This window comes from Gigantopelta aegis, chromosome 2, assembly GCF_016097555.1.
Source record: "Gigantopelta aegis isolate Gae_Host chromosome 2, Gae_host_genome, whole genome shotgun sequence".
Lineage (NCBI taxonomy): Eukaryota > Metazoa > Mollusca > Gastropoda > Neomphalida > Peltospiridae > Gigantopelta > Gigantopelta aegis.
In genome coordinates, this window is record NC_054700.1 from 26,067,257 (window position 1) to 26,084,679 (window position 17,423).

Sequence of the window (17,423 nt, forward strand, 5' to 3'; positions counted from 1 at the left end):
CTTGATTAGTTACAACTTGTTTATAACACACATTGTATAAATGTCATAGTATTACAATAATATCAACATTATTCATACAATGTTGACCGTTTCCATTTTGTATCAGGTTTATATCACGAGTCTATGCTGATGTGATACGGACCCCAGAAATTTGTGACATCACCACGTTAATTACAGATCTGCAAAAATACTGAATTAAAACAATTTAAGAAAAACACTCAAATGACATCTCATAATTAGTTTTTTAGACTGATATCTGAATATCTTCATCCCTGGAACATATTCAACCTCAGAGTACTAGTTTTCAGTTATTACTTGTTTTCATGAAGTGGTACAACTTCAAGAAATCAGTTCACTCGGTCTGTGTCATGTCTACATGTTCATACAGAGTCGGCCATGAAAACAAACCAGGCAGATCATTCAGTGAGCCATGGCTTGGCCGATCAGGTGTGTCTTGTATCACAAACATGTACATGTAGCTGGGGCCGTGGCCATATTCAGGGAGTAGATGCCAAGTTATGCTGGTCGGCCTATAACATCTACACAATATATTGTTACTCTCCCGTAAAAATCTGTACTGCTGTTAAATACAATCTTCACGCACTCAATAGGGCTGGCGTCTTCTGGCATTCTGAAAATGTTACAAGTGTTAAGGAATGTCAACCTTTATTTTACATGCACAAAAAATTAAGAATAAAGTACTATTTTCAAAGTCAATTATAATTTTTATATACAACTTTGCTCTACAACTGGGCAGTAGCTGGGATTTTTATTTATTATTATTATTATTTTTTTTTTTTTTTCGAAGATGGGGAAGAGAAATACTTGTCATCCATTAAAGGCTTTTGTAGGAAATATCACTAGCATTATAATTTGCGATATTCTCCTAGGAGATATCACTTCTTTTGTTATGTCACTGTATGTTTCATCGCTAAACTTATCATTAGTGACATCACACCACTTTCATTCTGCTAGTTAACAAGTCTAACTTTAAAAAAAACAGTCATTATTTTCTATCACAGGTCCAGTTGAAATATTATTTTTAAACATCAGTAAGGGGGAAATGCACAGTCAGAATAGACTTTTTGATCTAGGTTGAGAGTAGTGTGAAAGGAAAGGAAATGTTTTATTTAACGACGCACTCAACACATTTTATTTATGGTTATATGGCATCAGACATGGTTAAGGAACACAGATATTGAGGGAGGAAACCCGCTGTCACTTCATGGGCTACTCTTTTTGATCAGCAGCAAGGGATCTTTTATATGCATCATCCCATAGACAGGATAGCACATACTGCAGCCTTTGATGTACCAGTCGTGGTGCACTGGCTGGAGCAAGAAATAATCGAATGGGCCCACCAACGGGGATCAATCCCAAACCGCTGGAGCAAGAAATAGTCCAATAGGCCCACCAACGGGGATCGATCCCAAACCGACCACGCATCAAGCGAGCGCTTTACCACTGGGCTAGGTCCCGCCCCTGAGAGTACATGTAGTGTGAAATCGCATAGATAACCAACAAGTCTATAGCTAGTACAGTGAAACCCCTCTAAAACAGACACCCTAAGGACCAATACAAATGTCCATTATTAAGAGGGATCCGGTTTAGAGAGGTTAAGTTCTGTACTGGTTTTTAAAAAGGGACTGTAAAATGTCCAGTTTTGGGGGAATTCCGGTTTACAGAGGGTCCGGTCTTGAGAGGTTTGACTGTACACTGCAACCTTTCAGTCAGCACATAACTACAAATATAAATGCTACAACACCTTGTCTTTAAGTTGCTAGTTTGGGCTATGTTTCATAAGTGTCGAGAACAAAACTGTCATACTGATTTTACTGGTACCTTGGACATTTCAACAACACCTACATAACAATAATAATTCAAATGACATTATAGGGCTGAATAAAAAATTAAAAAATCTTGCCACACATCTCATCAATGGCCGTGTTCAGTGTTCTATTAAATGTGTTGGGTTTTTGTTAACTGTTGGCGACACCTCAATCTGACCCAGTGATGAGATGTTATATGGTATAGTGCTATATCTTTTATCAACATTCCAGCCATTTTTGTCAAATTTTAGTTACAGGACCTGAAATTACAGACTCATTCCAGAAAAAAAAAAAAAAAAAAGTGATTTGTGATTGATTCTGTTGAACATTTTAACATTTTTAAAAAGAATTTCACCAAGATAATATTGGAATGGAGACTGATTTAATGATTTAGCACATGATAGCATTTTTAGTGTTGGTGAGCGAACACCCAAAATTAATTTGTAATGCATCTATGAGATGTTTTATTCTCCCATCAAATTACACACATTTTCTACAATGGATGACTGATGACCAGTGTTAGTTGAGCCCCTGTGACCGTTGAATATTTATAACCATTTCTGAAAAGGATATCTGCTTTGAGTTGATATCTTCTGGATATATGCTGGTTATTTTCTTGAAATTTGAATCTGAAGTGCTGCCCTCTACCCAACATTCCTTGCCAGCAAAGCCACCTTGGAACTGAATGTGTATCTCGGTGATGTGAAGTGTTTTTCCTAAGTCGAGAATAATCCACTGTGGAGAACCCTGTAAGAAAAACAGATATCTCAACTGCAGGGCTTGAAACTAGCACTTGCCCTGTCCCAGGTGAGTAGAACTTGTTTGGTGATGAGAACAATATAAATAAAACCAGTTCGAGATCAGCGCTAGCTCTGGCATTCACCAAATGCAAATTTGTAAAACAACTGGCAATTTTTATTTCAATTTGGCCAAATATTTTCATGCAATAATTGATATATTGATACAAAATAAATGTTTCTGCAATTTTTTAAGTTGAAGAGAATTTGGCAAAAGTTTCTTCTCGCCCAGAGCTAGCCCTTCTCCAATGTTCCAATGTGATTATTATGCAGTCATACTCAGTATAGTTTTAACCATCTACCTCTGCAGAGATAAATACTATTAATTTAGTTTAAATTAATAAAGACGTAAACACTTTATACACTCTTGTCAGTAGTTTGATAAAAATACAGCTGTATGGGAATAACACAGAGTTAATAACTAATCACAAAAAACCCACTAATAACAGGATCGTACACAGGGCTTGATGGGTGCATACGCACTTACCAAATTACCAAAGGTCCACATCTTTTCTATCAAATCTGAATGTTTTTTTATTTATTTTTATTTGCCATTGTTGATCCCATTACAAGGAATTTGCACCTCCCATTAAAACTGCGTATGGGTCTGAATCATTTTCAAGATATCAAATACAAGAACAGCCAATAACAAACGGAGTGAAACATACATCAACAGCTTAGTTTTTATGGAACTGAATGAATAAGCACTCACTGTAGTTTAGTTACTGAATAACCAACTGCCTGCCATTGTCCAGCAAGTCGCCAAATACCTGCACAGTTTGGCAACAGGTCAGGTCAGGTCAAAGGTTTTAACGTGCACATTCAGAGCAAGCTGTTGTAGCAGACACCTCTCATGGGTGCAGGTGTTGACTTATGCCGGCTCCTCCGTCCGACAGGAAAGGGTTGGGGTGGGTGGGAGAAGGGACCGTCCATGTTTGGCAAGTGCAAGAGAGAACATGTCGCAGCCCAACCAGGGTCAGTAGTGGGCAGGGGGTGATTTGGCAACACTAAAACACATGCCTATGTAGACAGAGCCAATTACTATAAAAAAACACATCATAAATTAATTGTCAGTAGGTGGGACTTTGAGAGGTTCCAGTTTACACAGATGCCAGTTTACACAAATACCAGTTTGGACAGAGTTCGATGTACTTAAAGCCTGCTGTATCAAGGTTGATACACCCACCTCGGTGGTGTAGTGGTTAAGTTATCGGACATTACAGAAGGTGTAAGGCCACTGCACAAGACTTCTCTATCTAACAACTAACAACCAATACACTGTCCTTCGACAGATGCCCTGATAGCTGAGGTGTGTGCCCTGGATAATGTGCTTGAACCTTGCTTGGATATAAGGGCAAAAGTAGGTTTAAATGAAACAAAGGTTGATATTAATTGTCTATCTTAATGTTTCAGCTAGTATTCTGAAAATGTAGATCTACATGTGCATGTCAGTAAATATTTTCTACAAAAATACCTGATCGGAGTTCCAACATGTGTCCTCAATGTGATCTAGTAGATGTTTTTTTCCAAACTGTTTAGTGTCACGGTTTAACACTGAGCTTACTCTGCAAAAAAAAAACCAGTCATGTTTTTAAGCACTGGGTAGTACTAGTATTAAAGCATGTTTCTTCATTGAAGATTCAAGAATTGAAATTGGGTCATTTTCCTAACTGACATAATGTAACTTAAAATTTGAATTTTTATATTAATGTTGATCATTAATTAATTCATATATTTACTTTAGTTTGACACCCAATAGCCGATGTATTTTTTATGCCCGGATGTCATTAAACATTCATTCATTTACAGGGCAGGATTTAGCTCAGTCAGTTGAGCGTTTGCCTGAGGTTCTTGCATCGCAGGATCATTGACAGGGCTCAACCTGTACATGGCCAAATTAGCCAATTGCTAATTTTTTAATTAAAAGTGGCTACAACATTTGGTATTTGGCTAATTAAATATTCCTTAACTTAACCACATTTTAATAATTTTCAAGGAAATACTCAAAATACATGTACATATCTAAAAATTGGCTAAACAAAAGTTTGTTCCAGTGTGAGCCCTGGATCAAACCACCTCTGTGGATCCGTTCAACTGATTGTGTTTTTTTCTTGTTCCAACCAGTGCATCACAACTGGTTAAAGGCTGTGGTATGTGCTTTCCTGTCTATGTGCATATAAAAGATCCCTTGCTGCATTAGGAAAAATGTAGCAGGTTTCCTTTGATATCTAATGGCCAATGATTAATTAATCAATGTGCTCCAATGGTGTCATTAAACAAAACAAACAAACTTTTCATTTACATAAATTTTTAAGTTAAAGTTTGTGTTGGTTAAAGAACACTGACTTTGGCAAGTCAACATTTGAAAATTTACACATACATACATGTATGTATTTTTCATTAGCAGCAAGGGATCTTTTCTATGTACATTCTCACAGACAGGGCAGCACATACCTTCGATAAACCAACTGTGGAGCACTGGTTGGGTTTGAGGGGCATTGATCCTATGAACCATGCACCTCCTGTAAACACTCCAACCCATCTGAGAAAAATGTGAACAGTACAACAATTTAAACATGAGTGTGTTTTTATTAAACACACATGTAATTAGGCCTTAGTAATTGTAACAGTTAAAAGAAACTTTTACAGAACCCCAATATGCCACCACCTTTTTACTAAACATTTTAGTAGCAGCAGGACAATTCAAATGGAATTATAATTAACGGAATAAACCATATTTGAATAACTATATGTACAAATTAAATATATGACTCACAAATTGATTGGACCTGTCACTAGGAGTAAACAGTGGCTTCCACAAAAAATTGAGGTACAAGAAAAAGTTTACCAAAAAATTCTATATATGCAGACCTGTGAAAACTTTGAAATCACATAATTAACTTGTCAGCCTCTCTGCAAACATTATCCTGACATTATTTACTGGTATTTTTTAATGGGCATCTTAAGTGTAACTTCAGTGTAAAACAAAAATTAATTAATGATTTTGGTCAATGTGAAATTTTTATACAGCCCTAGTATAAGAAATTGTTCTACAAACAGCTTTACATTTTTATAGTTAGACTGTGAGTACACCCATTTCACGTTTTTATTTTAACATTTCAGTGTTTAATCATTATAATTCATGTTATCATGAATGTAAATTTATCATAACTATAGACTAATTCATCAATTTTGACCAGTTATTTATTATTGTGATGCATGTCTGTCTCTCTCTCTCTCTCTCTCTCTCTCTCTCTCTCTCTCATCTCTATATCACATTCACACACCATATTTTATATTTATCTTTGGCCACATAACACATCTCATAGACAGTGTTTGCCTCCCATGCAAAATCCTGGCTACGCCAATGTATATTACATAGGCTAAGTAATACAGAAAAGTTTGGTAAATTGTCCGCCTCCAGCCGTCTGAATCATCAATGATCAAATAGTAACTAGTACACTACGCCTACGGTTATGTTCGAATAGACCAACTACATGTAGTTCATGCCCGAGTATTCATTATGATTAACGGACCGCTGGATTAACTTTCGTAGACTTCTACGGTGACCAGGTACTTGACGATTTACATTCAAGTAAGAAATTCAGATATACATTATGATTTTGCATGTGTACCTTACCGTATTTTCGTGTGTTCTGAAATGATGGAGGCTGCCATGACATATTGTCGTAAAATTATAAAATACTAGCAAATTCTAATTTGTTACATTATTGGTTGTACTGAATTTGTTTAGGAAGAGCTTTCCTTGTTTGACAATGCCAACGAAATATCCTCCTTTGTTTTTACCTTTAAAATGTTATTTTGGATGGGAAATATTTTACGACATAAGGTGAGAAACTTTGCTTGTCGGCCCTTGTTTACAGGTCTAAAAGTAAAACTAAAAGTAAAAGTTGAGTGTAAACATCACCACAGAGGTGTCTGCTTGTGTCCGATCTGTTGTTGAAATACTTACACTTACAAATAAAATAATTGTGTATGTGAACTTATTTTTGTAGAAGTTGTGGGTTTCAGGTACACTAAATGACTTTCCTTTGTCACTGTCAGTAACCCACGTTACTCAGTAACTGATAATCATAATCATGATAATGTTCATTATACGTGACAGTGCCAAAGGAAAGTCCTACCCCACTATGTATGTATGGTTTTATAAAATTTGATACATGGGTCGAATTTCAATTTTTGGGAGGCATGGCAAGTGTTGCCTTCGGTTTGCTAACAAAAATTAGGGCACCAAGGCAAGATGGAGGAGTATGATGGCAAAGGAATGCCAGACAACTCGGACCCGTGGACAACTCGGCCCATACAACTCGGCCCACGTCGAGACAGCTCGGCCCATAGTTCTGAGACAACTCGGCCCACCTCAAGACAACTCGGCCCGGAGTCCAGAGACGACTCGGCACATGCACAATATTGTATATTGTTGAAAAATATTGTTGAACAAGTGTTGTTTTTTAAATGAAAGTATTCTCACAGAAATAAAATGCCGACATATCCGTGTTCCTTTTGTTCCAATGAAGTTCGACCCAGACAACATGCATTACGCTGCGACGTTTGTTCACGATGGCAACACCGCACCTGTAATTCTGTCGTAATTTTACTGCTTTGGCATATGAATACTGTATTGATTGAGAAATACTAGGATAAACTGTTCAATTCTGCTACTTGAAAATCTGATTTCGACATATAGCCGCTTTCCACAAGTATCAATGAACCCGTATCAATAACTCGGGGCCGAGTTGTCTCGGACAGCTCGGCCCCGAGGCCAAGTTGTCCATGGGTCCGAGTTGTCTGGTCCCCATGGCAAAGTATGTATACTCTTCAAAAAAAGAAACACAAATGGGTTATAACTCCGATTTTATGTTTCCTACCGGTTTATGCTTTGTGAATATAAGGTCATTGCATGTCCCAAACACATTCCCACGGTTACATTCGATAAAACGCAGCTACTGTACAATAAAGTTCCAAAATGTGAATATTCGCAAAAACGCAGCCACGTGCAAACCATGTCACCACTGCACGTGCGTTGTCTGCACGTGCAACATGAACACCGACAGTATAAAAGTGCAGGGTGTTCGCTTGCCTGGCCTCTGTATCTGGCCGACAGTTGACAATCCAGGACATGCCACGTCTCAGTGAACCGCAGAGAAACAATGCCATCGGCCGACTAGACGCAGGCGAATCCAGAACGACCGTTGCCAGGGCATTCCATGTGTCCCCAAGCACCATCTCCAGACTGTGGGACCGTTACCAGCAACATGGATCAACACGTGACCTCCCTAGATCCGGTCGACCACAGGTCACTACCCCCGGGCAGGACCGCTACATCTGGGTACGCCACCTTCGGGAACGATTGACTACTGCCACCTCCACAGCCGCAGCAATACCAGGTTTGCGCAGGATATCCGACCAGACCGTACGGAACCGCCTACGTGAGGTAGGAATTCGTGCCAGACGTCCAGTTCGAGGTGTCATCTTAACACCACAACACCGTCGACTCCGACTGCAGTGGTGCCAGATTCATTGACAATGGCCTCAACTGCGATGGAGACAGGTGTGGTTCAGTGACGAGTCCCGATTTCTGCTCCGACGTCATGATGGAAGATGTCGCGTGTATAGGCGTCGTGGTGAACGTTATGCGGCAAACTGCGTGCAGGAAGTGGACAGATTCGGCGGGGGTAGTGTCATGGTGTGGGCAGCCATCTCACACACTGGCAGAACTAACCTGGTCCACGTGCAGGGCAACCTGAATGCACAGGGCTACATTGACCAGATCCTACGGCCACACATCGTTCCAGTTATGGCCAATGCCAACGCAGTGTTCCAACATGACAACGCCAGGCCTCCCACAGCACGTCTCACAACGGCTTTCCTACAGAACAACAACATTAATGTCCTTCCTTGGCCATCGATATCACCGGATTTGAACCCAATTGAGCATCTATGGGACGAGTTGGACCGACGCCTCCGACAGCGACAACCACAGCCCCAGACCCTGCCCGAGCTGGCAGCAGCCTTGCAGGCCGAGTGGGCCACCATCCCCCGGGACGTCATCCGTACTCTGGTTGCTTCAATGGGCAGGCGGTGCCAGGCAGTTGTCAACACACGCGGAGGCCACACCCGGTATTGACTCCAGATGACCTTGACCTTGGTGGTGTGTCCTATCACTTACTCACAATGGACTAGAGTGAATTGTGAACAATCCTGCAACATTTGGTAATTATCGGACTCACCATTCAATAATTAAATCAATTCTCCAAATGTTACGACAATGTGGTTTTGCGTTTCTTCTTTTGAAGAGTATATGTTACTATGTATGGTTTTATCAAATTTAATACAGGGGTCGAATTTAAATTTCTGGGAGGCAAGTGTTGTCTTTGGTTTAATAACAAAAATTAGAGCACCAATACAAGTTGGAGGGGCATGGAAATGTTCAATGTACACTTAAGACATGTAAGTTGAATGGATGTGATAATTTTTGAGTACTTTGGCACTAGAGGGTTAAAATAGATGAATGTCAGCACAAATACATGGGCCCGGCACAAGACTACTTCATCCTTCCTGCATCACCTGTAGGAGGACTGCCACTCAGGACTAGCTTGCCAGAATGAAGTTTGTTCATGACCGCAACGTCCCAATCATCATGCCAAGTCGAAAAGATATATTAGTTAATATATTTAAAATCACTAATGTGTAAGTCACAAAGAATATATTTGGAGTATTGGGCCGAAAAAAGAAAGAAATTTGTCTCGGGTCAGACCAAAGTTCCAGAATTTATGTTGTGATGTGGCTTTTTTTCTTGCTTTTTTTAAGCATGGATTGCACAGAAAAGGAAGGCATATTAAGTTTTTTATGTCTTTCTCATCTGCTGCTCAATGGCCATTATGGCCCATCCTTTGCCTAAACAGTAGCATGGGGGGTTCTGTACAACCCATAGGTTACTCCTACAAAAGTCAACATCATACCGGGATTGGGGGGGGGGGGGGGGGGGGGGGGGGAATTGAGGCATACGGTCAAAATCGATGCACATGCCGACCAGAGACCAGAAGTTTATTTTGTTCGGCCGTATAAACTTATTGTGTTTGATACTGTGGAAATATATATTTGTTCACAAATTGTGCATTTAAAATGTAACCTGTGACAGTATTGCTGACTACTAGTTTTGAGTACTAGTGTTTTTGTTTTAATGAATGGGAATTTTAACAGCAGCATATAATATGCATGTATATGTTTTTATCTCCAGATGACTTGATAATGCTCACTGATGGTTACACGAGTAATTTCGAGATTCCAGCAGGCAACACAATGTTCTTACTTCCTGCCCAGTAGCAGAACTTTACACAACATGCCTAAACCCAAAAAGCAAAATGCTTCTGAAAAGGTACTTAACTGTGTAAGACATGTGGCTTAAAGTTTTTTTTATTGGATGGTACTAAAGTCCTTCCACTAAGCCACGTTTTAAAATATAGATAAACACAAAGTAGAACTCTTTATTTCAAATCCTGGGAATCCTAGGCTATTCATCTGTGCATGTACTTAAAAACAAGCTACATGTATTCAGCATTTATCAATAAAATGTTCTGTATCATTTAGTATGTGAATACCACAGGCTTTATGTGTAATGCATTAGAGATTTGATTTGATATCAATTTGTGTCTCTAAACAAGTAATTAATGGCACTGAATTTGGTCAGAGGGCGAGATTTAGCTTGGGTGTTGGAGCTCTTGCCTGAGGTGTTGGGAGTCATAGTATGCACTGGGTTTTACCCATCCAACCAGTACCCCTCGATGTGTATTAAAGGCTGTGGTATGCAGGCACTAGGTTTTACCCATCCAACCAGTACCCCACAATGTGTATTAAAGGCTGTGGTACTCAGGCACTGGGTTTTCCCATTCCAACCAGTATCCCACAATGTGTATTAAAGAAAGAAATGTTTTAACGATGCACTGAACACATTTTATTTACGGTTGTATGGCGTCAGACATGGTTAAGGACCACACAGATTTTGAGAGGAAACCCGCTGTCGCCACTACATGGGCTACTCTTCCGATTAGCAGCAAGGGATCTTTTATTTGCACTTCCCACAGGCAGGATAGCACAAACCATGGCCTTTGTTGAACCAGTTATGGATCACTGGTCGGTGCAAGTGGTTTACACCTACCCATTGAGCCTTGCGGAGCACTCACTCGGGGTTTGGAGTCGGTATCTGGATTAAAAATCCCATGCCTCGATGTGGATCCTAACCCAGTACTTACCAGCCTATAGACCGATGGCCTACCACGACGCCACCGAGGCCGGTCACGATGTGTATTAAAGGCTGTGCTACGCAGGCACTGGATTTTCCCCCATTCCAACCAGTACCCCACAATGTGTATTAAAGGCTGTGGTACGCAGGCACTGGATTTTCCCATCCCAACCATTACCTCATGATGTGTATTAAAGGCTGTGGTACGCATGCACTGGGTTTTTCCCATTCCAACGAGTACCCCACGATGTGTATTAAATAAAGACTGGTATGCAGGCACTGGGTTTTCCCATTCCAACCAGTACCCCACGATGTGTATTAAAGGCTATGGTACACAGGCACTGGGCTTTCCCATTCTAACCAGTACCCCCACGATGTGTATTAAAGGCTGTGGTACGTAGGGCTCACACTGTAACACTTTGTTTTAGCCAGTTATCATTCCTTGAAAATTATACAAAAGTGGTTATTACTCAAGATTGAATTATATATGTTGTAGCCATTTTGTATAAAAATAGCAACAGATAGGGTGAGCCCTGGGTATGTGGGATGATGGGATGATGTTTTTGATTGCTCAAAATCAAACTGCACTGAACATTTTTACTTGTCCACTGGACAACCACCAAGACACATTTTGCTTGTCTGAATAGATTTTTACTTGTCGGGACAAACAAACAAGTGCTTATTTTGAACACTGATGACTGAATAATCATTAGTGGGGTTGTTAAACATAACATACTTTAAAATTTGAATTTGATCATTGCAGTTTCTATAAAATTTTGTCTCCCATTTTTAATAATCATTAACAGAGTGGAAAACTGTATTACAATTAGCTGTTCTTAGGGCATCTTGTTAATATTTTTGAGATGAAAATTGCTGTGACCCACTGTGATATGAATATGGTTGTAAGGTAAAAGTGTTGTGACCTCCAGTGATCTGAATATGAGTGCAAGATTACACAGCCAGAAACAATGATGGTGAAGATAGTTCTGTCTACACTATTACATGCTGTTATTTTGTAGAGGACACCAGTCTTATGTTTTCAGAGATATTTATATTGTTTCTTTTTTGTCTTTTTTTTTTACATAGAAAATCGTCCACAGCAGATGATTCCTCCAAGGCTGCTGTGTTTTCGGATGCTAAGAAGAATGTGGTAACCATTAAGGTGTTGGCCAAACCAGGTTCAAAATGTAATGGAATCACTGGTTAGTAGTCAATGAGTTAAGTTAGTTTTGGTTGTGAGAGTATTTAGAAGGCAGGGATAGAAATTAATTAAGACAAAAATTCATTGGCCTTGAAGGACTAGTAGCCTAGAAAAGTTACTAGTCTTTTTGAAACATAACATGTCATCCCATTTTTTGTTGGAACATTTGACAAATATCCAACATTTGTAGACAATTTGAATTTGAAAAAAAAAGTAATAAAACACCTCTTTCTGACTACTTTGATAATCACATTAGAATATATATTATGGTCTGGGTCATTTAAATTCTACTCATTCCCTGGGCCGTTTTCATAAAAAATTGGGGTTTTAGTCAGAAAATGGTGGGATGTAGCTCAGTGGTAGAGTACTTGCTTCAGGTGCGGTTGGTCATAGGATCAATCTCTGTTGACGGACTCAAGTTTTTTCTCTCTTACCCACGACTGATATATCATAGACCTCGTCTTTTGGAAAATGCATATAAAAGATCCCTTGCTGTATTTGTGGGTTTTTTTATCAAGTGTCGAAATAACAATATTAAAATGTGCTGATTTGTGTGTCGTTAAACAATATTCCTTTCTTTCAGACTCCAATATATTTGTGTGTTTTTCAGATATTGGCCCTGATGGTGTAGGTGTTCAGATTGCTGCACCACCTGTTGATGGTGAAGCTAACACAGAACTCATCAAATACCTTTCAAAAATCCTTGGACTGCGCAAATCAGATTTGAGCTTGGACAGGGTTAGTAAAATTAATTTTAGAATCATTTGTAATTATAACTGTAAAATATTCATAACCAAATATACTAAAACGCAAAAGAAACGCAGGTCCTGAAAATGCGAAAGAATTGCACTTTGTAAAGCAGTATCTTTGGTGGAATTGAACCTCAACTGTTTTAAAGGACATGGCACACACCCACACCGCAGTCCCACCTGCGTGTCAATTTCATTACCTGTGTGACGTCACGAATTCTCAAAACACGTTGTTTGCACGTGCTGGATCATCCGTATCATGAATCCAGTGCAAACACACTCATTGAAATGGTTATAAAGCCTACACACCTGGATTTAATCGCATAAATTCAATTTGAGTAGTGACAGACAACAGAATCACATTTTAAAAATGCCGCGACTGACGCAACTCCAGCGAGGGATGGCCATCGGGATGTTGCAAGCCGGACAGACCCGTACTGCTGTAGCCAGACAATTGGGATGTCATGTTTCGACAATCGCACGCCTTTCTCAACGTCACCAAATCACTGGATCTGTGAACGATCGACCACGCACCGGCCGCCCGAGGGTGACAACCGCAGCCCTAGACCGGTACATCCGGGTGACCCACCTTAGGAATCGGATGCTGCCAGCAGCTAACACCGCTCACCAGGTGTGTGGTCCACGTGGTCCAGTGTCCGCCGATACCGTCCGACGCCGTCTGAGGGCAGCAGGACTCCGTAACCGCCGTCCTTATGTGGGACCAATATTGACCCCTCGGCACCGCCAACAACGTCAACAGTGGGCGCAACAACATCAAAGATGGCAACGTGGCCAGTGGCAACAAGTTCTGTTTACTGATGAGAGCCGTTACAATCTTTCCAACGCTGATGGCCGAATCCGAGTATGGCGACGTCGACATGAACGTTACTCCGACTGCTGCGTTCTGCAGGCCGACCGATGGGGCGGGGGTAGTGTGATGGTGTGGGGTGGGTTCTCATTCAACCACAGAACACAACTTCATGTGTTCAGACAACGCGTTAATGCCGCCGTGTACCAAAATGACGTCATCAACAATCACATCGTTCCCTTCTTTGCCGCTCACCCACGTGTGCGCTTGCTACAGCAAGACAATGCCAGGCCGCACACTGCCAGGGCAACACAGGCGTTGCTGGCTCAGCACAACATCCCAACGTTGCCGTGGCCAGCCTTATCACCGGACATGGCGCCTATCGAACACGTCTGGGATGAAATCGGACGTCGCCTTCAGGCTCGCGGACAACCTCAGAATATGCAGGCGCTGGAGGCAGCATTGGTCCATGAATGGAACTCACTCCCTCAGGCATTCTTTCAACGGCTTGTCAACTCAATGAGGAGACGTTGCACTGCCTGTTTGAATGCCCAGGGTGGTCACACGCGATACTGACTTTGACAATGCTACAGGTCGTCTCTTTCACATTTTTAACATGGACCCCCACCCTACTTTATGACATGAAACAATAGCCAAAAAGGAATTCAATCAAAAATTTCCAACACCAATGTGTGCCGAATTGGTGTAGCTCCAAAATAAATGTTGAAATCTTCATTTCGTTTTGTTTTTTTAATATTTTATATCCAATTTAATGAGAACCTGCGTTTCTTTTGCGTTTTAGTATATAAACCTTGTCACTTTAAAAAAAAAAAAAAACTTTGGCGAGCATAATACATTATTTTTATTTATTATATATGATATTGACGATACCAAAACACATGAGGGCATAATAACCTCTTTATCATATAATCTCAAGCTTAATACAATATGTTTTTGTAAACTGTATATGCAACTTTAATTCCAGTCAGCCATTACTTGATATTCAAATTACGAAAGAATATGTGACACAGTGTCTTTTTGAAAAGAAATGACGTCAAACTTGAATGATGTCATTTTGGATATCCTTACATAAAAATAAACTAGATTTTAACGTACAGCTTTCAGTATAAAGTTGCTATTGAAATGTTTTTCTTTGATGACTATGAATGTATACATCAATTATGGAGTGTCACTGTGGTATGTTTGTAAACATGGTACGTCAATAAACGTAGTGCCGTGACCTTGATTAATTTAAATCTAATTTGCAAAGTTATCAAATTCAGAAAATATGTGATCTGAAAAATATTACATGCTTTGATTACACTGGATATGCTAGCTATTATATCATAAAATGATGTATTTGCACTCTGGGTATGGGACATAAATTTAAAAACAATATCATGAACCTTGATAACTTAATGAAGAATCAGAAGTACAAATATATGTTCATATTATTCTAGCAACAAATACCTTAAAGGGACATTCCTGAGTTTGCTACAATTTTTAAGATGTTATCGACTAACAGAGACTTTTTAACAATTGTAATTACATATCAAATTAATTTTTCTGCATAAAATATTAGTGGCTGTATATTAAACGTGTTTCTGATCGTTCTAATTTTGTACTAGATTAAATTTCATTTTATTTCCTAAAATATAATTTTTTCTTATGTACGAAATTATTTGAAGACAAAATCCAGTTTGGGCTTCTTAAAATATTAAAACGACCGGAAACACATTGAATATACAGACATTGATATTCTAAACAAGAAAATATATTTAATATGCAAGTTTAATCGTAGAAATATTTTATTAGTCGGAAACATCTTACAATGCAGAAAACTCTGGAATGTCCCTTTAAACTGTCAGTTTATGTTCAGTTTTAATGGTCATATTTCTTATTTGTTTCAGTTTGTGTTTGAAAGTGTGGCTCAATTATATATATGGTGGCAATTTAAAAATTTACCTTTGTTTGACACCCAATAGCCACTGTGTTTTTCTGCTGAGGTGTCATTCATTCATTCATTCCATTTGAAAATGATGTCTTAATTCCATATGAAACACAAAATACTAATTGTATGCATGTGGTACCATTTGAGTTATTGCCTTTCTTACATAACCTCAGTAATTCTATATTAGAAAAAAGTGACAGCAAAAGCTTTTAGTGTTACAATTTACATGCTTCATAATGTTATTAGTCAAATTAGACAATTAAAAACATTTTGCTACAGAGAATATTCCCATTTTTTATGTACCCATCTTTGACGGGTCGTATTACGGTATATGTGTATTCCATCTGTACGTCCGTCTCCTAAATGTTTCATATCCGAAAGCATATCTTTCTTATCTATTCATGTAGGGGGCGGGACATAGCCCATTGGTAAAGCATTCACTTGATGCACTGTCGGTCTGGGATCGATCCCCGTTGGTGGACCCATTGGGCTATTTCTCGTTCCAGCCAGTGCTCCACAACTGGTGTAACAAAGGCCATGCTATGTACTACCCTGTCTGTGGGATAGTGCATATAAAAGATCCTTTGCTGCTAATCGAAGAGTAGCCCATGAAGTGGCAACAGTGGGTTTTCTCTCTCAATATCTGTGTGGTCCTTAACCATATGTCTGACGCCATATAACCGTAAATAAAATGTGTTAAGTGCGTCGTTAAATAAAACATTTCCTTCTTATTGCTATAGTCATCAAACCTTACATGCATGTACAACTTGGGATGTCAATGTGTTGTGTACCATAACTAGGTCACCATAACTTACTTTTGACTGATGTTTCAGGTACCTTACTGATACTCTTGTTTAAATTTGATAAAAGCAGAATCATTTCCAGTGTGAATTGTGCATGCAGTGAATATTGTCCATAATTTAATATATTTATATGGTTTCAATAGCACTGGGATTCTTGGCCTTATAGTTTTTAATGAGTTTTGTCTTTTTCTTTCAGGGATCCAAATCGAAAAATAAAACTGTGGTTGTGCATGCTTCAGTCGCAGTTGAAGATATTCTCTCTAAGCTGCAGTCTGAAATAGACAATGGTTGACTGGACTAATACCTGAGGAGAACATGGACATGATGTTAAGCTAGGATTCCATGTGTACCACAAACTAATGCATTTTGCTGGTTAGGGAAAATAGATAAAATAGATATGTATGATTTCATATCTATAAAGGGCGGGACATAGCCCAGTGGTAAAGCACCCACTTGATACGTGGTCGGTTTGGGATCGATCCCCATTGGTGGGCCCATTGGACTATTTTTCGTTCCAACCAGTGCACTACGACTGGTATATCAAAGGCCGTGGTATGTGCTTTCCGGTCTATGGGATGGTGCATATAAAAGATCCCTTGCTACTAATGGAAAAATGTGGTGGGTTTCGACTAAGACTATGTCGAAATATTTGACATCCAGTAGCCGATGATTAATAAATCAATGTGCTCCAGTGGTGTTGTTAAAGAAAACAGTTTTTTTTTCATATCTATAAAATGCTTATGCTTTTTTAATGCCACAAGCCCAATCACACCCTAGAGATATTTCTGCTGGATATTGGTAAGCAATGAATGACTTTGTAACCTCATCAAGTGATGTTATATAGGAAAGGAAAAAGAACTTAGTAAGAAATGCATTGCTTACGTATATATGGAATCCTAGAGATGGAAATTGTAGAAATAATTCATGGCAATATAAAAGAGTCCAGTATTTGGAACAATCTTTCCACAGATTAATAAGGCTTCATAAATCTTGTAATACTGAGACAAGTTTTGGATAAAGCA

At 39.3% G+C, this 17,423-nt stretch overlaps 2 protein-coding genes across 5 annotated transcripts; one reads left to right on the forward strand and one right to left on the reverse strand.

Moving 5' to 3' along the window:
• Nucleotides 1-5: 5 nt before the first annotated feature.
• On the reverse strand, nt 6-6,326 carry LOC121383232 (nuclear receptor 2C2-associated protein-like). Its single transcript, XM_041513128.1, has 4 exons — nt 6,267-6,326; nt 4,101-4,191; nt 2,403-2,576; nt 6-639 (listed from the first exon to the last, which is right to left on the reverse strand). Exons 1-4 carry the CDS (start codon nt 6,302-6,304, stop codon nt 517-519), a joined length of 426 nt encoding a protein of 141 aa, XP_041369062.1. The 5' UTR covers nt 6,305-6,326; the 3' UTR covers nt 6-516.
• Nucleotides 6,113-16,945, forward strand: LOC121383243 (UPF0235 protein C15orf40 homolog). Of its 4 annotated transcripts, none has more exons than XM_041513158.1 (5): nt 6,113-6,221; nt 9,888-10,025; nt 11,976-12,091; nt 12,701-12,828; nt 16,598-16,945. In XM_041513158.1, exons 2-5 carry the CDS (start codon nt 10,012-10,014, stop codon nt 16,691-16,693), a joined length of 354 nt encoding a protein of 117 aa, XP_041369092.1. In that variant the 5' UTR covers nt 6,113-6,221; nt 9,888-10,011; the 3' UTR covers nt 16,694-16,945. The 4 variants fall into 4 exon arrangements, with proteins under 4 accessions (XP_041369092.1, XP_041369099.1, XP_041369074.1 ...); XM_041513165.1 differs by having other exon boundaries at nt 6,132-6,199; XM_041513140.1 differs by lacking the exon at nt 6,113-6,221 and adding an exon at nt 6,463-6,620.
• Nucleotides 16,946-17,423: the final 478 nt, after the last annotated feature.